General features: G+C 43.8%; 2 protein-coding genes across 2 annotated transcripts in view; one reads left to right on the forward strand and one right to left on the reverse strand.

Moving 5' to 3' along the window:
* The first annotated feature begins 2346 nt into the window (after window positions 1-2346).
* GIP (gastric inhibitory polypeptide) overlaps window positions 2347-23929 on the forward strand; it is a 151940-nt gene continuing 130357 nt past the window's right edge. The window contains exons 1-2 of the mRNA XM_068262073.1: window positions 2347-2425; window positions 19393-19515. The gene's annotated coding sequence lies outside the window, so the exon portion shown is untranslated. The remainder of the gene's footprint in view (window positions 2426-19392; window positions 19516-23929) is intronic.
* LOC137540885 (P43 5S RNA-binding protein-like) overlaps window positions 5106-23929 on the reverse strand; it is a 151181-nt gene continuing 132357 nt past the window's right edge. The window contains exons 2-9 of the mRNA XM_068262072.1: window positions 22677-22774; window positions 22509-22602; window positions 22257-22345; window positions 19425-19498; window positions 19265-19345; window positions 18248-18477; window positions 18121-18174; window positions 5106-5616 (exon numbers count right to left, since the gene is read on the reverse strand). Of these exons, the coding sequence (XP_068118173.1) occupies window positions 5341-5616; window positions 18121-18174; window positions 18248-18477; window positions 19265-19345; window positions 19425-19498; window positions 22257-22345; window positions 22509-22602; window positions 22677-22774 (996 nt within the window). The 3' untranslated portion in view covers window positions 5106-5340. The remainder of the gene's footprint in view (window positions 5617-18120; window positions 18175-18247; window positions 18478-19264; window positions 19346-19424; window positions 19499-22256; window positions 22346-22508; window positions 22603-22676; window positions 22775-23929) is intronic.

Consider the following 23929-nt stretch of genomic DNA (forward strand, 5'->3'; position numbering starts at 1 on the left):
TCGTGTGACAAGATTGTCAGATCTGACAAGATTGGCTGCATGCTCATTTATGGCGTTAGACACTACTGCAGCCAAAGATCAGGACTGCCAGGCAACTGGTATTGTTTAAAAAGGAAATAATTATGGCAGCTTCAATACCACTCACCTCAAGTTCACTTTAAACCAGCCCAGAGAATTGTAGATTACTATGGTGTATAGGTTTCATACAACCAAGATCTCTAACCTGTACATCTCTCCACTAGTCAAGGTTGTTTTTTTGGGGTACAGGCCACTGCCTAGAGTGCCATTGGTCCTGGGAGTACCATGCCCCTGATTAAGCCCTATCCCAAACTAAGCCACACCTGAACAAAGCCATGCCCCACAGATGTTTGCATCTGTCACCTTGGTCCACCTTCAGTCTCCCTGTTCCACCTCTGCACCTGTCTCTCTTTGTGCCTCCATGTGCCCCCCTTCAACCTCCACACCAGAGATAGATTAAAGTGAAATGGTGCCCTAGGCCAGCAACAGATTTGGGCCCACACTTTACAGCCATCTAGCTATTTATTGGGAACTTTTTTTTTTTTTTTTTTTTTTTTTTTTAGGGGGGGGGGTTAGTATAAACCAGTCCCCTAGACTTGGGCACCTGCCTTAGTTGCCTTGATGATCTGGCTCTGTGCATCACTCTATGCCTCATTCTGTCCCCAATTTGCCTCCCTCTGTCCTGCTATTGGTTCTCTACACAGGACTTTTTGCCTGGAGTGACACACCTCTTTGCATTCACGTATACAAGATTTCTCACATAACTCACCCCTTTCAAAACATACCAATCACTCCAACCTTTGAAATCTTTAGTGCTCCCTCAAAACTCATTTCCCAACAAGCATACACTAAATTAGGACATACCCTTTCCCAACCTCTAACCGAGTTATACTTATATTTACTAGATAACCTAACACTGCCTCTAGGTATGAATATTGAATATTACCTCAACTCTTATTTCCTCCCTATTACTTTGATTGTAAGCTCACAAGAACAAGGCCTGAGTATTGTGGTAATTTAGTGACAAATGTGCTGAATAAACTTTGTCTACCAATTCTGTATTTTGTACCAGTGTCCCATTTAGTGTATACCATTGTCTGTATTAGTTCCTAGTTTTGTAACATGGCACTTTTATACATCAATAATAGCCAAATGGTGGTTGAGAGCTGGAAAGTCTATACAGCATTGACATCTAGTGGCCAGAGGGGAGCAGTGATACCAAGTGCTTAATGGTCTACAGTTTGCATTGTGCTTAAAAAAAATCTGTATTGTTAAAATCGCACAAAAGTAAACATACCAGTGCGTTAGGGGACATCTCCTATTACCCTCTGTCACAATTTCACCGCGCCCCGCCGCATTAAACGTAGTCAAAAACTGTTTTAAAAAGTTTGTTTATAAACAAACAAAATGGCCACCAAAACAGGAAGTAGATTGATGTACAATATGTCCACACATAGAAAATACATCCATACACAAGCAGGCTGTATACAGCCTTACTTCTGAATCTCAAGAGATCACTTGTGTGTGTTTACCTTCTGTCCCCAGCTTCTCTCATGCACTGAACATTACAGGCTTCCTGCAGACAGCTCTGCCTATGTCGTTAATTCCTTAGTATGTGACAGACCAGCTCCTTTCACAGCCTCCATCCCCTTAAAAAAAAATAAATGTGACGGATGACAGGTTTTAGGCCAGTCCCTCTTTTCAACTGCCTACTTTTTTCGCGAAAGAACCCCTTTAACCACCCTGGCGTTCTGATTAAATCGCCAGGGTGGCTGCGGGAGGGTTTTTTTTAAATAAAAAAAAAAACTATTTCATGCAGCCAACTGAAAGTTGGCTGCATGAAAGCCCACTAGAGGGCGCTCCGGAGGCGATCTTCCGATCGCCTCCGGCGCCCAGAATAAACAAGGAAGGCCGCAATGAGCGGCCTTCCTTGTTTTGCTTATATCGTCGCCATAGCGACGAGCGGAGTGACGTCATCCGCCTCCGATCCAGCCCTTAGCGCTGGCCGGAACTTTTTGTTCCGGCTACGCTGGGCTCAGGCGGCTGGGGGGACCCTCTTTCGCCGCTGCTCGCGGCGAATCGCCGCAGAGCGGCGGCGATCAGGCAGCACACGCGGCTGGCAAAGTGCCGGCTGCGTGTGCTGCTTTTTATTTCATTAAAATCGGCCCAGCAGGGCCTGAGCGGCAGCCGCTGGCGGTGTTGGACGAGCTGAGCTCGTCCAGACCGCTCAGCTGGTTAAATGCACTTCGTGAATGGCAGTTGCTCCGTCCAACTGCCAAAATAGTGTACAGCAAGCAAGGAGGCTGGCCAGCATCTTTATAAAGACATCCCCCGAGAAATTTATATAAAGAATACAGGCCATGCTGAGAAGCCCCCATGGAGCGATGGACTAGCCCAAAATCTGTGGGTAAGGTTTGTTGCTGTCACTTAAAGAAAACCTGTACTGAGTAAACATATTACAATAAACACATGAGGTAACTTCAAATGATTATATAGTTACCTTGCCATCAGTTCCTTTCAGAAGATCACCATTTTCTTCTGATAATAATCCCTTCCAGTTCTGACAATATTTTGTCAGATATTTTGTCAGATCTGAAATATGTCAGTTATAGCGGAGAGGAAAACTGATGTACCAGGTAAATGTCCATGTTTCCCTATGGCTCAAGTGGGCGTTGTTACAGTTTAACTGTGTAATGACCAGAAAGCTGTTATGGGTAATGGCAATTTTCAAAATGGAGGACGGAAAATTCCCTTGATCACAGTGAACAAACAGGACATGGGACAGGAGAAAGACACTGAGGAGTAGACTACATGGAAGGCAAGTATGACTTGTGTATGCTTATTTTGACTTTTAATTTTCAGTTCAGGTTTTCTTTAAAGTAAGAAGTGTAGAAAAACTGACATTACCCACAGATTTTGGGCTAGTCCATCGCTCCATGGGGAATTCTCAGCATGGCCTGTATTCTTTATAAAGACCTTCCCTGAGAAAGCTTTATATAAAGATGCTGGCCAGCCTCCCTGCTTGCTGTACACTATTTTGGCAGTTGGATGGAGCAACTGCCATTCACTAAGTGCATTTAAAAAGAAAACCATGAAAACCCCTGATGAGAAGATGGGCTAGTCCAAAATCTGTTAATGTCAGATTTCTACTACTTACTGTAAGTGACAGCAACATAGGAGAGAAGTCATTTATGGCTCATTTTACTCTGGGAGGGGAAAAAAAAAAAAAAAAAAAAAAAAAAAAAAAACACATATCAAGGATAGACTGCCCACACATTGGCCACCCAATGTGGTTTACCAGTAACACTCTCCACCCCCTTCATAATATTTTAGCAAGAAGTCACCCAATCTACCCCCCCCCCCCCCCCCCCCCAAATTTATGATAAATTTCTCCGTTATTTTTTATATTTTCTCTTCAACATTACAAGCAGACATGTTGATTCACAGCAGATTCAGGTGACAAAAAACAAGTATGCCTGTAATCAAACTGTAAAAATCTGTGTAGGGCTAGCTAAACTGCTACCAAACAGATGTCCATAAACTTATTTCCCCTTAAAGAGGAACCCCAGTGAAAGTGTTGTAATAAAACAAGTGCTTCATTTTTACAATAATTATGTATAAATGATTTATTCAGCATTTGCCCATTGTAAAATCTTTGAAATCCCCAATTTATATTCTGACATTACATGGTAACATTTTTACTGTTGGCAGGTGATGTAGCTGCTGCATGGTTTTTTGGCAGTTGGAAACAGCCATTTCCCACAATGCAGCAAGGTTCCCAGACAGGAAAATGCCAGTTCCCACAATGCAGCAAGGTTCCCAGACAGGAAAATGCCAGGAGTAGGACAAGAGTTTCTTGTGGGAGTGGTTTCATCACAATGTCACACACAAAGCCCCCTGATTGTGAAAAGGAATATATTTCTCATGTAAAAAGGGGCTATCAGCTACTGATGGGATAAAGTTAAATTCTTGGTCAGAGTGTCTCTTTAAGGAAAGACATGTGGTATGGTTAAAATGCATATTTTAGCTTCCTTTAAAAGGACATAAATATGGCAGCCTCGATATCCCTCCTTGCTTCTGTTTTCCTTTAAACAATACCAGTTGCCTGGCTATCCTGCTAATCCTCTGGCTCTATTACTGTTAGCCATAGACCCTGAGCAAGCATGCAGCAGATCAGGGGGTTTGACATTACCAGATCTGACAAGATTAGCTGCATGCTCGTTTCTGGTGTTATTCAGACTACTGCAGCCACAGATTAATACCAGCTTCCTGGCAGTCCTAAAGAAATGCAAGTACTTGGTCACAAGCTAGTAAAGTGTTGAAAGTTCGAACTACTCTAAGGCAGGGAAAACACTTGTCTCAGTTTTCTGCGTGCGTTTTCCTGCATACTTTTTCTGCACACCAAGTATGTCTCTATGCAGGAAAACGCGTGTGTTTTTTCATAGCAGCTGATGTAATTGCACATTGTCAGGTTTTTTTGCATCAGAGTCATGATGCAGAATATCAGGTTTTTTTTCTGCGCGCAAACAAATTAAAGGACCACTATCACGAAAAAAGTAGGCAGTTAAAAAAATGTGACAGATGACAGGTTTTGGGCCAGTCCATCTTTGTAAGGGGGATTCTCAGGACTTTGTTTTCAACAGCATTTCCTGAACAACAGTTGCAAAATCTGACATAATAGTGTGCAAGTGATTAGGGAGGCCGGCTGGTACCTTGCTATTTTGGCAGTTAAACTGTTGTTCAGGAAATGCTGTTGAACACAAAAAGTCCTGAGAATCCCCCTTAAAAAGAATGGACTGGCCCAAAACCTGTCATCTGTCACATTTTTTAACTGCCTACTTTTTCGCAATAGTGGTCCTTTAAGTGTTTACTAGCCCATTAACATGTGTTCTCAGTTTTTCTGTGCAGAAAACGTACGAAAACAGTCAAGTGTGTTCCCTGCCTCAACGTGTTGTGTAAAGTGTGCGATTAAGTTTATACATCAGGCAGCTGCCCCATCTAGTGGTAGAATAAAAAGACACCAACATGGAAGACTACATTTTATTGTCCTTTTAGACAACATACAGAAGTCGAAAAAAACAGCCGTGCTTGGCAAATCAAATATAGCCACAAAATACTTAACACAAAAGTTGTTTCAAAGTCCAAGAAGGGAAATTAAAAAAAAAATAAAAGGAAGTCTAACATGACAATTGTGGCCAGTACAATTCAGCATTACCTTTACTGATTCTATATACAGTTGAAGATCTGCAGGAATTTTCTGCACTGTTGAACTAAAGTTTGTTTGCTTTAACAAGAAAAAGTCCTAAAAATAAAAAAATTTCTTCACAGCTGTCTGCTGTGTGGTAAGCCATTAGGTGCCCTCTCAATCCGGACACGGACAGGGGGAAGGTGGAAGAGGCTGGTCAGGTTGGCTTCCGGCTCTGCAGTATCTCGCAGTTGACGTTCATTGAAAAGGATAGAGAGGTTGCTCTCTAGTAGAGTCTTACTTCGGAAGCCAAGTTTCTGATTAAACAGGCGACTCAGGTCTTGCTCCACAACAGGCAGTAGGCGATGGTGTCCCCTTAAACTCCTCTTTGATGGTTTCCGAGTAAATTTGAGCTATGGATAATTAAACAGCCAATTAAGAATGAGGGCCAAGCAAATTGTAACAGTCCTTACAGGAATAGGTTCCATCTCTACTCCTGGTATTAATTCTACACACCTATCCAGGTTTATAAGGCAGCAAAACATAAGTCACACTACCATTCTGAGCTGTATAGAGTAGCTAAGATAGGCAATCACCAACCTGCGAGCTGTAATAGATATGTTTTGGCATGACAAAAATTAAAATAAAACAAAAAACGAATCTGTAAGAATTGGAATATATTTGTGTAGCACTTCTCTTGTCAGAGTCAAAGTGCTTGTGAGTCAGCCACAAGAGCATAGGCAGTAGCAGCGTCAGTGTCAGGCCAGGAGTCTTGGCCAATAAACTCCTTACTGAATAGAAGAGCTGATATTTGAACCCTGGTCTATGCCAAGAACTAAAGAACTAATTTCTGACTTGTAAGCTTTGGGGTGGTACCAGACCCTAGAGGACCTTACCCCAGCTATGTACAAATGGCAAGACAAGCTAGATAGTGAGGTGTAGGGGGGAGCTATAAACATACTTAAAGAACACTCTTACAAGGTCCTTTATGACCTGTATTGCATGCCAGATAAAAGCAATTGGTGGGACATGATCAGGGCCGCCCAGAGGATCCTCAAGGAGGTGGTGCTCAAATTTGAAAAAGGGGGCTTAGTGCGTTCTGGAGAGGAGGTATTCTATACACAATTTAGAATTATTAGGTAGTCTTAGCATCCCCCTCCCCTTCCTTTATAGCAGTATCAGACAGACATTGGGTCTCCTTCCAAACAAGTCTTGGCACCACCACCTTTAAATAAGCAGAGATAGGTGCCCACTGTTAAGAGTGGGCACAGTGGGGCCTGATGTAGGCACAGACTCACCTTTCGTTACTGGGACCTCTGTCCCTCTTGATCAGCACCAAAGCTTCTTTTCAGGCAAAAAAGAAGCCGTTGCCAATATGCAGTGGTTGCTAAGCATTAGACAGTGCAAAACTGCAGTAAGTACCAAGGTGCAATGGGTGCCCAGATACAGTGGGTGGTAAAACGCAAAGGTCCAGTTTGTGCCAAGTTGCAGTGGGTGCTGAGGCACCAAAGTACAGTATGTCAAGCTGCAGCAGGTACCAAGGTCCAGATTGCATTGGGTGTTTATTTGCAGTGGGTCTAAGCAGTATTTGGTGCTGAATAAGCAGCAGATGGTGATAGTGGGCGTCATGTGAGTGCCAATTGGTACAGGGCGCCATTCAAGTGCTGGGTACATGTAGGTGCAGTGGGCAGGACATGAGTAAGCAGGGAGTGCCATGTGTGGTCTGGTTGTGTGCCATAGGAGAGTACTAAGACTCATGGGTTCGGACAAAACGGCGAGTACTGTGTGCTATTCGGGTGCTGGCCATAGACTGGTACTAGGTGCATATATTTGGCTTGGGAACTTGGTGCTGTAAGTAATGTGCCATGTGGATGTTTATTATGGGGGTATAGGGTGTGAGGTGGGTCCTAGGTTCAAATACTGAGTGCCAAGTGGGTACTGAGAGTAAGTACCTAGCATGGGTGATGGGTGTTTGCTAGTGGGGTATTTGTTGTCATGCGGGTGCTAAATGCAGATGCTGGGTGCTATGACGGTTCTAGGTGATGGCACAGGGTGTCATGTGGATTCTGGCTGTATGGGTGGGTATCAAGCATGTGGGTGTTGATTGAAGATGCTCCCTTTGGGGTAGTCCCTTGTGGGTTCTGGGTGCACATACTGGATGTCATGTGAGTGCTGAGCACAAGTGGAGGCTTTGTGTAGCTAGAACTACTACAGATGAAACAGGTGGATGCAGGTACTGGGTATCATAGGTGCAAATACTTAGTGTCATGACTGCACTGGGTACTAGCTATGGGTGGGTATTGTGTGTCATATGGGTTCTGAGTGCAGATACGGTTATTGTGGGTGCCATGTAGGGGCTAGGTGCAAGTGTGTCATGTGGGTGTGAGTACTAGATGCCAGCTATAGGGTGAAGGGGTGCAGGTACTAGGTGTCATGTGCAAGTACTAAGTGCCATATGGATGCAGTGTGTGTGCGTTTAAACATTCATCAATGTTAGCAAGGATGATGAATCTAGACTGTATATCATGTGGGTGCTTAGTGCAACCACTGGGTGCTTGCTATATTTGGGGTTACTGGCTGAGTGCGATGTGGGTGCTAGATATTAGTGGGATTTCTATGGGTGCTGCTATGAATGGCATAGTTACTGGGGGGGGGCAGAGGACAGGAAAAGGTCCGTTTGGGTGCTTGGGTGGGGGGGGGGGGGTAGTTAGGTCACTTTGGGAGGGTGAAGTAAAAGTGCTGTGGAAGGTGCTTACTTTGCACAGCCAAAGCAGCTTTTTTAACCCCATCTTCAAAAAAAAAAAAAAAAAAAAAAACAAACTCTGGGAACCCAGAGCACACCCCTCTGAACGTGCCTGATGTCATCTAAGGTTTGTTAAGGTTTGTGAGGATGCGGCTAAAGTGCTAACCAGGTAGATTGCTTAGGGGGATTGCTCAGTCATTTCTGGCAGACCCGCTTTAAACTTCAGACTGTTGGATATGTTATGTTCTGCCTGTCTGCAAACATCTACAAGTTGCATTGCAATATGCATCCACCCAATGTACCACACTGCATATTAATTTCACCTGCTCTGCTTTCCTCACCTCATTTAGCTTCTCATGAACTGCTAGCTCTCCTGAAATCTCAAAAACCTCACAAACCTTTAAATCCCATTCATATTTGCCTACTCTCTCCCTCCTACTATTACTTGCAGCTGGTGATATATCACCCAATCCTGGGCCACAGCCTGTTGCCAGACAAGTATCCCCTGCTGACCTGCTTCATACACTTTACAGCCCTCTGTCCACAAACAACCTCAACATCCATCCTCGCTCCAACCTCATTTCCATCCATCCCACCCACAAACATGCTCTCCCTACCTTGCGGTCTCTGGAATGCCAAATCCCTCACCATCCTTGCACTCACTGAGACATGGCTCACCCCCTCTGCCTCTGCCACAGAGGCTGACCTCTCCTATGGTGGGCTTCACCTCAGTCACACCCCCAGACCAGACAACAGGAATGTGGAGGGGTGGGTCTGCTCCTCTCCCCATCCTGCACCTTCGTCTCCTCACCCCACCTACAATTCACATAATTCGAGGCCCACACCATCCGCCTCTACCACCACCTCCCTGCCATTGTTGCGGTCTTATACCACCCTCCACCCCACAATTTTTTGATGACCTTGCCTCCTGGCTCCCTCACAGCCTCTTCTCTGACCTCCCTACCATCATCCGTGGGGATTTCAATATTTCCATCAATGAAGCCCAGAACTCAGTTGTGACCCGGCTACTCACCATTGCCAACTCACTTAGACTAGTACAACACACCAACACCCCCACTCACACTGCAGGTCACACTCGACCTTATATTCACTAAATCCACCACCATTGCAGACCTTGACATCACACCCTTTTCACCCTCAGACCATCACCTTCTCACCTTAACCTCACGGAAGGCACCTCCAAGCTACCCACCCATCTGGTCGATGGCAGAGAGACCTATGCAAGCTCAACACTAGCGTCCTTGCTGACCCCCTCCATGCCCTCTCATCCACCCTAGACAGTCCCAATCTTGCTGCAGCTCAATATCGCCAAACTCATCAGCCCTAGAGAAAGCTGCGCCACAAATATTTTGCCGCAACCAACCCCCAGCCCTGGCGCACTACCCATACTCGCAACCTCCAGAGGAAAAACACGCACCACAGAACGCAAATGGAGGAAAACTAAACAAGGATTTCCTACAGTACAAGACTAACCTGCTGCAGTTCCACACTGCCCTTGCTCATGCGAAGCAGGAACACTTTACCAAGCTCATCGGAGCACAAGCTTCAAACCCCCAGTGTCTTTTTGCCATTTTCAACACTGCTTAAACCCACCCCCAGTTTCCTCCCTCTGCCACAGATTTAGCCACCCACAAAAGTCTCTCCATCTGTCAGGAAATATCCAATCTCCCACCTCCCATCCAGCTCCACCACCCCATCCTCCACTCCTACTACCACAAGGAAGTCAACCACCTACTGCAGACTTCCTGTTTGCCCACTGTGATTAATGGAATTTACCATCCATTTTAAAAATGGCTGTTACCCCATAACAGTTTCCAAGTCAGCACACTGTTAAAACTGTAATATCACCCACTTGAGCCATAGGGAAACACTGACATTACCTTGCAGTTAGAACTGAAATATACTAGTTGCTGTCAGTTTACGACAAAATATCGTCAGAACTAGAAGGGATCACTGTAAGAAGAAAGTGAGCTGAGTGGAACCGATTGTGAGGCAAGTATGTAATATTCATTTGCAGCTACGTCATGTGTTTATTTTAAATAATTTTACCCACTTCAGGTTCCCTTTAAGTGAACTAGAAGAATCTCCCTCTCTCCCCATGACAGTAAACACCTACCCTGCTCTCGGTTTTATTCTCTGCTAAATCTGCCTGTTAACAGCCCTGATAAGAATCCCCTACTGAGAATTCAGTCTAGCTTTCACCAGAATGATTATAGCGGAGTCAGTCTTCTGTGATGTCTTTTCAAGCCCAAGCCTGCCCCCTTGTGCCTCTGCTTTGCTGCTCGGAGGATAAACAACAAGAAAGCAGAGCCACAAGGGGCAGACTTGGGCTTGAAAAGACATTCACAGAATGACTCAGCTATAATCATTCCAGGCAAAGCTAGGACTGAATGCTCAGTCGGGGATTCTTAAGGTGCCCATACACTTTAAATGTTTTCCCGCCGATAGACAGCAGATTCGATCACTGATCAAATCTGCTGTGAAATCGATGTGCAAACGCTGAACGAACGACCACCATCCAAAATCGTTCCCGTCTGTCGGCGTGGAAGGTTTCACTCGATCACCGGCAGGTTGAGAGTACATCGATAGTGGTCGAATGTCCGACGGATCCTTTTTGATCAGACTCACTACCACAGAACACTACCACAAAAGTTTTGGGATAGTGTTCTGTGGACTGATTAACTGTTTGGGCCCATAAAGCAATGCTATGTTTGGAGGAGGAAGAACAAGGCCTATGAAATCAAGAACACCTTGCCTACTGTGAAGCATGGCAGGGGGTCAATCATGCTTTGGGGCTGTTTTACTTCTCCAGGCACAGGGAATCTTCAGCGTGTGCAAGGTACCATGAATTCTCTTCAGTACCAGGAGATATTGGATGAAAATGTGATGTAGTACCACCACAATACTGAGGCTTGGGAGACATTGGACCCTTCAACAGGACAATGATCCCAAGCATACTCCCAATTCCACTAGAGCATGGTTGCAGATTAAAGGCTGGAACATTTTGGAGTGGCCATCGCAGTCACCAGACTTCAATCCGATTGAGAACCTCTGGTGGGAAGAAACCAATTGCAGCGCGCAAGCCTAAGAATGTGACTGAACTGGAGGCTTTTGCTCATGAAGAATGGGCTAAGATACCCACAGATTTCTGCATGACACTTGTGTCAAGCTAGGCTTCACAACTGGAAAAGGATGCTGTACTAAGAATGAATGTCACTTGGGGTTGCATAAAACTGATAATGTGAGCACAGAAAAACATGCGGTTATTTCAGTATAAAAAGGTTATGTTCTATTTGTCTGACTTACAAGTGCCTCTGATTTAATTGTAAACAAGATGACTGAAATGATCAAAATCAATGTCAAACTGGCCAAAACACTAAACTTCAGTGGGGGTTGAATAATTTTGAACACAACTGTAGCAGAGATGAATGAAACAGCAGGGTAGGCATTTACTGTCATGTTCCCATTGATATATATGGTAAAATACATGAGGGTGCTTTGTCTCTGGTTCTCTTTAAGCCATAAAAACAGACAATGGAAGTTCTCATGGGAACAGTCATTAGATGGACAATAGCTAAAGAGTTTATTTGTCTTGATGCCAGAGAATCTTTCTAAGGAAGGGTCACCTCTCCGACCCAAACACCTGTATGATCAGGGTGCCCCCCGGTGTCTTGCAGCCAACATCACAGGAGTTCATGAGTGAGGTTATCAACGCCACCTAGAGGTCCTAAGAAGACATAACTGGAAAGGACGGGGGGGGGGGGGGGGGCGTGGCGGAATGACACCTGAGCTGGAGGTGGTCGTGTGGGTGTGTATGAATGAATTTCATGACCGAGGGAGAGAGAGAGGGAGAGGGAGACACTCCATGGAAAAGCTTCCAGCAGCAGGAGTGCAGAGAGCAGACACCAGCACCTATCTTGATGAAAGTAGTAACCATCTTGCTTAACCTCCTTGGCGGCAACACCGAACGTAGTTTCGGGTAAGCCGCGCAGGAGGTTCTCAGGCCCTGCTGGGCCGATTTGTTTAATTTTTTTTGCTGCACACAGCTAGCACTTTGCTAGCTGCGTCAGCACACCGATTGCCGCCGCCCCGCGCTCGATCGGCGCTATCCGTCGCGCCGCCCCCCCCAGACCCCGTGCGCTGCCTGGCCAATCAGTGCCAGGCAGCACTGAGGGGTGGATCGGGACTCCCAATGACATCCCGACGTCGGTGACGTCATCCCGCCTCGTCGCAATGGGGAAGCCCCCCGAACGGGATTTCCTGATCGAAGCGGGCGGGGGGGATGCCGCTAAGCAGCGGCTATCATGTAGTGAGCCCTGGGCTCGCTACATAAGGGGGGGAAAAAAAAAAAACTGCTGCGCTGCCTCCTGGCGGAATTTATACCGCCAGGGGGGGTTAATATTTAGCACCTGCATTTATACGCAGTTAGTGTAGATAGGACTAGAGAAGCACCTTAACTTATAACTTGGTCTGTACTTTAGTTATTATCTGTCTTCTGTTGCAGTAAGGCTATTTTCAAAAGTCAGACTATAACAGTAAAAAAAAACAAGCAGATATATCAGACGTAATGTGTCCCCTATCCAGGCTGAACACTGGATGGCTGTGTTTCATAGACATAGGCTTCCCCTATCAAAACCGCCAATGCCCTTATAGCCCAAGTATGCAATGCAGCAAAGCCCTTAGGAGTCCAAATTTATAAAGATTAGGTTATCCCTGGTAGGGGCTTTTCTAAGGCCAATACACTGGTCGATTTCAGACATTGATAGATCCTATAGCAGTGATGGCTAACCTTGGCACTTCAGCTGTGGTAGAACTACAAGTCCCATGAGGCATTGCAATACTCTGAAAGCTCTAAGCATAATGCAGAGAGACAGAGGCATGTTAGGAATTGTATTTTTGTTGTCACAGCTGAAGTGCCAAGGTTAGCCATCATTGTCCTATAGAAGCGATCAGAAATATTCTATCAAATTCCCCCATTTGATCGATTTGTGGCCGATTCGATCGATTTTACCTGACAGGATGGAAAATCTAGGTTGATTTGCTGCTGGCAGCAGATTGATGTCCCATAGAGTTGCATTGGAGCTAATGGTCCAATAATGCATTTAGATCGATTTCCAATAGATTTAATTCTGAAAGCTATTGGAAATCTGTTCCTAGTGTGTGGCACACAGATTCGACTTGACAGCCATCTGACAGAAATCTGATGGTCAAATCTGCTTTAAATCTATAAGTGTATAGAGTTGGGCCGAACGGTTCGCCTGCGAACGGTTCCATGCGAACTTCAGTGGTTCGCGTTCCGCAGGCGAACTTTTGCGGAAGTTCGGTTCGCCCCATAATGCACCATGAGGGTCAACTTTGACCCTCTACATCACAGTCAGCAGGCCCAGTGTAGCCAATTAGGCTACACTAGCCCCTGGAGCCACTCACCCCTAATACAAGGCAGGCAGCGGCGGCCATTACGCTCACGCGTGTGCCTGCGTTAGTGAGAGTAGAGCGAGCTGCTGCAGACTGTCTCTCATAGGGAAAGATTAGTTAGGCTTAGCTTGTTCCTGGCTGCATACCTGTTCTGTTCAGTACCTGCATACCCGCCACTGCATACCTGTTCAGTACCTGCGAACCCGCCACTGCATACCTGTACTGTGAACCCGCCACTGCATACCTGTACTGTGAACCCGCCACTGCATACCTGTACTGTGAACCCGCCACTGCATACCTGTACTGTGAACCCGCCACTGCATACCTGTACTGTGAACCCGCCACTGCATACCTGTTCTTGCCATGGTGCGCACCAGTCCAGCACGGCCGTCACTACACAAACAGCCGTTTGCGGTGCGTTACACGGTGAGTGGTGTGTCAGTGTGAAGCAGTACCTTACACTACCTGATTGATGTATACACATGCAAGATTTTTTAAAGCACTTTAGGCCTGTCATTTAGCATTCAATGTGATTTCTGCCCTTAAAACGCTGCTTTGCGTCAAATCCAGATTTTTCCCAGGGACTTTTGGCATGTATCCCACTCCTCCACCTGGGGGTCCAGGTGTTAGACCCCTTGAAACATCTTTTCCATCACTTTTGTAGCCTGCATAATTTTTTTTTTTTTTTCAAAGTTCGCATCCCCATTGAAGTCTATGGCGGTTCGCGAACTTTTACGCGAACCAAACCTTACGCGGAAGTTCGAACCCGGTTCGCGAACCTAAAATCGGAGGTTCGGCCCCACTCTATAAGTGTATGGCCACCTTTAAGATTAAAGAAATGTATACCCTGGAAAAGATAACATCCTCATCTTTCACTCACTCAAACCTGATGAAGTGCCACAGAATCTGGTGCCCTTGGCCCAATTGGTCTCAGTTTGTGACCACCCACTGGGTCAGCTTATAGGGATGTTAACAGCCTGTAGTAGACTAGAACAGGCAACTCACACGATCTGACAGTGTAACAGTACACTAATCTTAAATTCGATGTATGTCTTGGCATATTTTTTCTACGCTGTATGTAACTTTTCCAACATTTAAATAAGCAAATTTTTAAACCCATCAAAACCAAATTGTAGGTCAGATAAATAGCATAGCCCCTCCTACCAAACACTGGCCATTTTGGGTATTGTTCAAACATGAAAGCTTGACTTGGCATCAAAACAAATGCATTGGATTTCTGACATTTTACCTCTGAGCAATCAACTCCGCTTAAGAGAACCTGAACTGAAAATAAGTCAAAATAACCATACACAGGTCATACTTCCTTCCTGTGTAGTCTACTCACTCTTTCTCCTCTCCTGCGTCCCTTGTGTCCACTGATTAATGGATTTCTCCATCCTCCATGTTAAAAAAAGGCCATTACCCCCCACAGCTTCCTGGTCAGCACACTGTTCTATCACGCACTTGAGCCATAGAGAAACATGGACATTACCTTGCACATTCAGTTGTAACTGATAGCTGCTAATATGTAACTGACAGCAACTGGTATAGTACAGGGCCAGGAGGCCGCAATAGCAGCATAGGGGGCGATATACAGGCTGGGAACGCGAAGAATCACTCGCGTTCCCATGCCTGTCGGCCGGTGACAGCCAGACCGGAAGTGTTCGCCGGCGGGTCCAGAGGCATCGGAGCAGGGCTGCGAGGGCACCGATCGGCTGCAGGGGGCTGAGGGAAGTCCCAGGTGAGCTAATCTCATTTTTTTAACTTTACTTTAGGTTCACTTTAAGCCCTGCTTCGCTGGCGTTTAAAAATTTCTGCCCGCCGACTTTAACGTTTAAATTGCAAAGCTCCCTTAAAAGCTAGAAACACCAAATTTTCTTCAGGTTATGTTAAGAATAGTGGGAACAAGAGGAAAAACAATTTTAAAGACCTTATACTTTGAGAAAGATTTTAAAGTTGGAAGAAAAAAAAAAGAAAAAAAAAAAAAAAAAAAAAAAGGTACATTTAAATGCGTAAATGACAGTTTAGGTTACTGTAACTATTCCTGTCGACTTTAGCAGTTAATAGCAAAGGCCCCTTACATCCTAGCAACACCAAGTTTGCAGGATATGTTAAACAGATAGTGGGAAACCATATACTTTTTTTATTTTAATGTTCAAATATTGTTTCCCCACTATCTTTTTAACATATCCTGCAAATTTGGTGTTGCTAGGATGTAAGGGGCCTTTGCTATTAACTGCTAAAGTCGGTGGGAACTGTTTCCCTAAGAACTGATTTACGCATTTAAATGCAACTTTTTCCCCCTTTAAAATCTCTATTTTCTTAAAGTTTCAAAGTATGAGGTCCTTTTGAAGATAGTTTTTCCTCTTGTTCCCACTCTTAACATAACCTGAAAATTTGGCGGTTCTAGCTTTTAAAGAAAACCTGTACTGAAAAAAAAAAAAAAAAAAAAAAAATTATAATAGTAATAATAATAATAATAATAATAATAATAATAATAATAATAATAATAATAATAATAATAATAATAATAACAATAATAATAATAATAATAATAATAATAGTAATAATAATAATAATAAATAATAATAGTCCCCTGGGGGGTACTTACCTCAGTAGGGGGAAGCCTCTGGACCCCATCAAGGCTTCCCCCATCCTGTGTCCCACCGCAGTCTCGCTGCAGCCCCCGGAACACAGGCAACATTTTGTCGCGCTGTGCAATATTTACCTTTTTCTGGCTTCAGCGGGGGCGCTGTTGCGGCTCTTCCCACGGAGATAGGGCGAATAGCCGATCTACGTCAGGTCCACTATACTGCACAGGAGACTTGCGCCTGCGCAGTAGAGGGGCCCAATGGAGATTGGCTTTTTGCCTATCTCTGCTGAGAGCTGAAACCGCACCTGCGCTGGAGCCACGGAGGTAAATATTTACATCCCCGCTGCTCCGGGAGGATTTTCGGGGCCGAGGGACCAAGGAGAAAGCCTCAATAGGATTTTGAGGCTTCCCCCACCCGAGGTGAGTACCCCCCAGGGGAGGTTTTTCGTTACAGATTTTCTTTAAGGGGCTTTGCTATTAAACCTTAAAGTCAGTGGGCAGACATTTTTAAACGATAGCAAAGCATGGCTTCAAAACTAAACGTTCAGGCGGGACAAAAATAAAAGGCAGGATTTAAAAAAACCGTTCACAAGGTCTGCTTTTAATGCTTAAGATAAACATTGTTTGATAAAGTTAATGGGGCGCCATTTTTATCACTGCTAGGTGCCATTTTTCACTGGCCTGTTTAAATTATGTCCCCCATCACAATGTACCCTTAAGGTGGCCATACACTGGTCGATTTGCCAACAGATCCCTCTCTGATCAGAGGTATTGTATGGCTGCCTTTACTGCAAACAGATTGTGAATCCATTTCAGCATGAAACCGACCACCATCTGTGGAGCTGCTGCCCCCCCGCCAGCTATACATTACCTGATCCAGCTGGCACGAGTCCCCCGGTCTACGCTGTCACTTCTCCGTGCTCTGCTCCAGCTTCGCTTCCTGTTCGGGGAAGTTTATACAGTAGAGGGCTCTCTACTGTTTAAGCTTCCTGCCGGGACAGGAAGAAGTCAAGCCTGCTGGACTCGGAGCCCAGCGGAGAAGGAGCAGCAGTGTCACGCACCAGCAGAACAGGTAATGTATTGCGTTGGACATTTGAACGCCGCTATCGACGCACTCCCGACCCGCTGGTGATCGAGCGAAATCTTCCGCACGGACAGGGACGGGAATCATCAATTTTGGTTAGAAATCGATAGTTTGTCAACGTTTGCACAACTATTTCACAGCAGATTCGATCAGTGATTGAATCTGCTGTATATTGGCGTGAAAATCGTATGGCCCCTTTAGGCAATTTAAATTGTATTTTTTTCTTATTTGGGTAATTTTTGGTGTGGGAGGGTAACAGTTAATTTTAAAATGTAATGTGTTTTTTTTTATGCACCCTGGAAGCAAAGCGCCCACTTCCAGGAAGCATATGGAGGATAGGAAACTCATCAGAAAGCCTGCAGCTTCAGATAAGAAGCCATCCGTTTTCTACCAGATACTTGAATCAATTAATGGGAACTATTCATTGATCTCCAGGCTAATGGGGGGACGGGCACATGGGAGTCTGTGCAAACACGCAGGACTGTGCAGCAGCTGCCTGGACGTGACAATCTTGTCCAGGTGGCTTAAATGGTTAAAGGTCATCGCCATCCTAATAAGGATGGGGAGATCATAATGGTTACGCTTAGTGGACCTGACCTTTTTTTGAACAGGGAAAACAGAAATGCACCCCGTATGTATTAAGAGTTTAGCCTCTGAGGCTAAACTCTTAATACATATGGGGTGCATTTCTATTTTTTTTTCCATGTTGAAAAAAGTCAGGTCCACTAAGTCTAACCATTATGATCTCCCCATCCTTATTAGGACCTCTGGCAAATAACACACCAGACTGTGGGGGTGGTTGGAGTGTATGACTACTAAGTATCAAGTTACACACACACACACCCCAAAAAAAAAAAAAAAAAAAAAAAGGGGGGGGGGATGTCAGTTTGATGCCACCCACAGATTTGCTGTGGGGCCACATGGATTGCTAGTTACACCACTGCAAGTAGGCAGATTTATGCTATCTGGATCTTGCAGCCCTTAGTACTCCATTACATGCACAATAAAGCCAATATTAGTTTAGTACATTTATAACTATTTTCAAATAGAAAATTTCCTACCTTCATTTTTTTCTTGGTGGGATCATGAACCACAAGATGACGAATTAGACTTTCCTAGAAGGAAGAGATTGTGTAAATCAAGAAGCACCACATTTTTCTGAGTGCTTGCTTTACGCACCATACATACCCTCATGGCAAAGGTACGGTTGCACCCAGCATGGTAACAGTGATAAGGCTGCAGGCATAGATGGTTCTTTCTTATATGGTGCGTGAGGTTGAACACTGTAGTAAACTCCTGTTTACAGTCTTCTCTGGGACAGATGAGGCTGACTTTCCTGTCCAGATGGGTCAGCTTGTGTCTCTGCAGAGTACCCCCTTTTGTGAAGGTCTTCTTACAGGTCTGGCACTTAAGGTCCACTGTAGAACAAGTATAATTCAGAAGTTAAGACAGAAGTCCCAAGAGGGTGAAGTTCATATTTTGATGACTTAACGAAAACAATTTGGCGTTCACTGCAATAGAAACGGCTATCAGCATGTGAGATGGAAACAAAAAGCCGATAGAGTTCATGGCAAGAAGTACACCATACAATTTTCTGTAATTAGATTATTTTCTGTAAAGTACTGGTAAGGCTCATACACATTGGATTTTTCCAAACGACCCATCGTTTGGACGTCCAAACGACCGGTCGTATGGATGTCTAATCAGCTGAAGGACCGACTGTACACACGCCTGATAACGCTGGTTTTGACGGATCTGCCTGGTACATACAATTTGCCAATTTTATCCTCTCCATGTAAAATCAGGGCCAAGAGATAAGCACTTTTACTACATGGAAGTGGTAAACTTGGCCAATCACTGACCAATTTTACGACCTCCATGTAGTACGAGTGAGTTTACCTACACCGTCTGTTTACAGCAATTAAAATCTGTTAGCCCTCATGCTACATTGAGGTGGTAAAATTGAGCACCAATTGGCAAGTAAGAATTGGATAATTGTACCAGACTTGTGTCTACACCAAAGGATAGGTAGCAATAACTAGTAACCATTAAAGTAGCAATGGGGAGTTACAGAGTACATTGTTGGCTCATGTAGTCAGGAATTGCATTTCAGACAAAAAGTCCTTTTAACCATCCACATTTTGGTTCTAACACTTTAGACCAGCACAGGAACAGCTATATAGTGCCTTTGTCATCAGTACTTACAAGGATGTTTTTTTCGGTGTTGCTGGAGAGCTGTCCAGGTTGTAGATTTAACTTGGCAGCCTGGGAAAGGGCAACAATACCCTGGAAAAAAAAAAAAATTAAATTCTATCTATCTTACCTTCATACAGTTATTACAAATTGCAATACCCAAAGGACCTACCTGTATGTCGGCGACGATGGGCTGAAAGACCAGCACTAGAGTAACCTTTCCATTCACAGCCTGGATGATCACAGCTGCAAGAGATAAATAGGTCAGCTTATTCTGTTTGCCAACATTGCCACAAATTATAGGTCACTATGCATACTGAGACTAGTTCTAAATAGTCTATTACTGTGAACTTGCAAAGAAGATTTCACAGCATAATTCTCCCCCTCCCCCCTTTACACACACCCAGCTGTTTATAAGTGAATATGTACTGGGCATGTGCAACTTAAGCCTTGTACACAAAGTGATTGGCCAATTTTACCACTTAGTATGAGAGCTTACCTACACAAGGTGTTTATTGACAGTCTGCTGACCCTCATGCTACATGGAGGGGGTAAAAATTGGTCATTGATTGGCGCAAATTTGATGTGTGTATGCACCCCAAGTAGAATGAAGCCGAACCTGCTTAGACTGTACATGTTGCTAACCTAGCATACTGTGTGTTATAATTTAAGTATTATATGTAGGCCTCAGTTATTTGAACTGAGTTAGTTGAAAGGCTTGATTTGTACAGGGTCTCTAAGCATAATTTCTCGGAGAGAAATTATGAAGAATTTTACCAGAAGCTGATTGCCCTCGTCTGAAGGACAGGGACACTATCTGTTCAAATGTACAGACTTTCAGACTGCAAAGGGGAAAACAGAGGCCAATATTTAATAAACAGAGAACATTCCTGTATGTAAGGGAAAGGGATCATAGAATATTAAGTAGGTGGGTATTATGACACCACAAGGGGTCTGAGCCAATAGTCTGTTTTGGGGGATGGTTCAGATGTTACAGTACCACCTATTACAGTGTGCTCTAGTATACTTCCCCCACGATGGGGTAAAATGCCAAGGAACCTCTGCAGAGTCCTCAAGGAACCCTGGTTGAGAAAGCCTGGTTTAGATGTAACTTAGAATAGAAAGATAACCTGATTAACATTCAGGAGGAATGTTAGTCAAGAGCTTGTAACGCAAAGGGACTTAAAGAATCTGCTTGGCTAAGATGTAACAAACTATCTGTATATCTGGACTGAATAAACCTTTTGGAATTTGGAAGATGCCTGAAGAAGCCTCTCCTATGCTGTGTGCTGTGATGAGTAGTGTTTGCAGCTCTTACTAGTGAGCTGCTGGTGCCGGAAGAAAGGTGTTGCCGAGAGAAAAATAGTTTTTAACACTGAACCCAGCCATAGCCACACTACATATAGATTTACTTCTCTACAGTATTACAGTCTGCATAAATAGAAAATGACATGATAATTAACCACTTGAGGACCGCAGTGTTGGGGCCTGTTCACATCTAAAATCTCAAAACCTTGCGGGAGTGATTTTCCCACAATTAATGTAGAAAAAAAAAAAAAAAAAAAAAAAAAAAACACTGGACACTGCGGCGGTTTTGGAGAGATCGCGATTAGCATGCTATGCATGCTAATCGTGAATCGCCGGCAAACCGCTGCATGTAACACGTTTGCGGTTAACACTAACCGCAAACGCGGCAGTGAGAACACTGCCATGTGTTCCATGCTGTAGCGGTTTATTCAAAACCGCTAGCGGTTTGCCTTGAGCAGGAATCGTGTGATTCACACTCAAGTGAGAACGGGCCCTCAAGCCCCCCTAGATACCAGGCCATTTTTCATGAAATAGGCCACTGCAGCCTTAAGGCCTCACTGCAGGGCCGCGCTCACCACCACAAGTTATTTCCCCATTTAGCACACAAAGAACTATGCTGTGTTGCCTTTTCTTTCTCTGCCTGAAAGTTAAATATCAGGTATGTAAGTGGCTGACTCAGTCCTGACTCAGACAGGAAGGGACTACAGTGTGACCCTCACTGATAAGAAATTCCCTTTTACCTCTTGTTCTCAGAAGCAATTTTCTGCTAGGAAAGTGTTTTATAGTTGGAATTTCTTATCAGTGAGGGTCACACTGTAGTCACTTCCTGTCTGAGTCAGGACTGAGTCAGCTACTTGCATACCTTATATTTAACTCATTCAGGCAGAGAAAAAAAAAACAAAAAAAAAAAAAAAAAAACACCACAGCATAGTTCGTGTGCTAGGCACTGTACATACACATGTCCATCTCATTATGTCACACTTCAGTTCAGGTATCCTTTAAGCAAGTTAGCTTTGTGGTTTAGAAATCTGCAACCATGGCTCTGAGGTCATCGGGCACTTTCAGTCCCAATTTCTAAAGATATCAAAATAGCCAGTCCACATTATCAGACGTGCATTTTCATTTACTTGGACTTAAGGCTAACATCTTAATTTTTTTTATATTACAAGTGCACCACTGTACAGTGAAAGCATTTAGGAAGGTATTTTCTATAAAGCAGGGCTGGGAGCACTACAGCCCATGGACTGCATTCAGCCTGCTAGTGTCATGGCTGACTAAGTGGGTAGATTCCTCTTCTCCCTCCCCAAAAAGTTGCATGCATTGTATAAATATTGGGTTAACCATTAGGGTTTCTAGCAATCAATCATGGTGGCATCATGTAACAGTATGCACCAGCACGTCCGTGAATGGAATGAGCGATTGGGCGATTTAAACCTATGATTAAGTGCACTTGCAACTCTACAGTGAGGGAGGAGAGGACAGTAAAGTAGTGTGCGACATGCAGGCAGCTCACAATAAAAAAAAAAAAATATAATTGCCCACCACTATAAAGTCATCTTGACTGGATTTAAAAAGAGAACCAGAATTAGTGAGAGCAATTCGTGGATGCAGTTTTAAATGCCTCTTATAAATTCCAGTTGCCCAATTGTCGTTATGAGTTTCTGCATTTAGTTTTTTTAAAATAAGCAATACTCACACAAACTGGGGTTCTCCTTTATGCTGTGATATGTGATTTTTCAAGGCCTTCTTCTTGTGAAAGGTTTTGGAACACCCCAACACAGAGCACTGAAAACATGAAGATTAGAGTCAGTAACTGCTTCTGCCACAAGTTACACATTAGAGTTTATTGCTGTGAGTTCCAAACCTGTGCCTCATATATCCCACTACTACTTGTTAAAACAGCTATAGCTAGTCCAAACATACAATTACCTAATTTCGTTACATTTACCTTTAGTGGTGGAGTAGTCCCATGTTTTAGCTTCTGGTGACGTGTCAAAGATTGTTTGGTCACAAATGCAGTCCTGCACTCGGGAGTTGGGCAACTGGAAGAACAATTTACGCTATAAAGACTGCTTCCTTATTATACCACAACAAACAAAATTCACAACAAACTTACACGTATTTCTTCACACCCAAATGCTTCTCTCTATGTTGCCGCAGTTTTGATCTTTGGGCAAACACCTTTCCACAACCCACCTCACAGCGGAATGGTTTCTGTGCAGGAAGAAAAAAAAAAAAAAAAAAAAAAAAAACACAGTTCAGCTACCTGTTGAAAATAGACCTTAGCAAGAGTGAGAATGAAGTTAGATTTACTTCTGCTGGAAATCAAGTCTACCTGCTACCTTTTTCCTTAAAAGGACAACTGTAGTATTCTAGAAGAAGAATATGGAGGCTGCCATATTTATTTTCTGTTAAATACCAGTTGCCTGGCAGCCCCGCTGGTCTATTTGGCTGCAGTAGTGTCTGAATCACATTAGAAACAAGCATGCAGCTAGACTTGTCATCTAAACATGTGATCTGCTGCATGCTTGTTTAGGGTCTACAGCTAAAGTTTAGAGGAAGAGGATAAGCAGGGCTGCCAGGCAACTGGCATTGCTTAAAAGGAAATAAATATGTCAGCTTCCATAGCCCTTTTGCTACGTTTGTCCTTTAAGCTATTGCCTTTTCTGATCCCAAAACTATTCCCAAAGCACAAACTATTTTATCCTAAGATTTGTATTTTACTATGAGGATCTTTCTAGAATATCATCCAGTTTTAATCCATGCAGAAAAGCTTCCATGATATTCTATGCAGTTTAACCACTTCGCATCCAGACCTTGTTTTCAACTTATTGACCAGAGCAGTTTTGACAGTTTAGCTATGTCCCTATTTAATCAGAAATAACTTTATCCCTACTTATGACACAGAAATGAAATATATATTGTTTTTTTCAAGACAAACTAGGCTTTCGTTGTATGCCATTTTTTTCCCTCAAACAATTTAGTTTTCTATGAATTTTAATTGGAAAACAAAGAAAAAATAGAAAAACATGTATTTCTCAGTTTTACAAATTCCAGTTTAAAAATAAAAAGTGCTACTGTAGATAAAAAACACAAATTTTGTTTGGCTATTCTTACTGCTTATCACAAAACTTAGATTATGTTCCTGTCACAATTTATGGTGAAGATATTGGATTCTGAAATAATGCTACAGAGTGTGTTTTTCACTATGAAATGAGAAAATACAAGTATTTTTAATAGTAAAAATCAATCTCATTAGCTCAGGAAACCTATTCCCATTCACCAATTAGTCCTGCATCAGATAGTACCAAAAATGTGCACAGGAGCAAGCCCAATCCTGCACAGCACTGCTTCTGCTACAAGACGTAT

The sequence above is a fragment of the Hyperolius riggenbachi genome, chromosome 12 (assembly GCF_040937935.1).
Source record: "Hyperolius riggenbachi isolate aHypRig1 chromosome 12, aHypRig1.pri, whole genome shotgun sequence".
Taxonomy (NCBI): Eukaryota; Metazoa; Chordata; class Amphibia; order Anura; family Hyperoliidae; genus Hyperolius; species Hyperolius riggenbachi.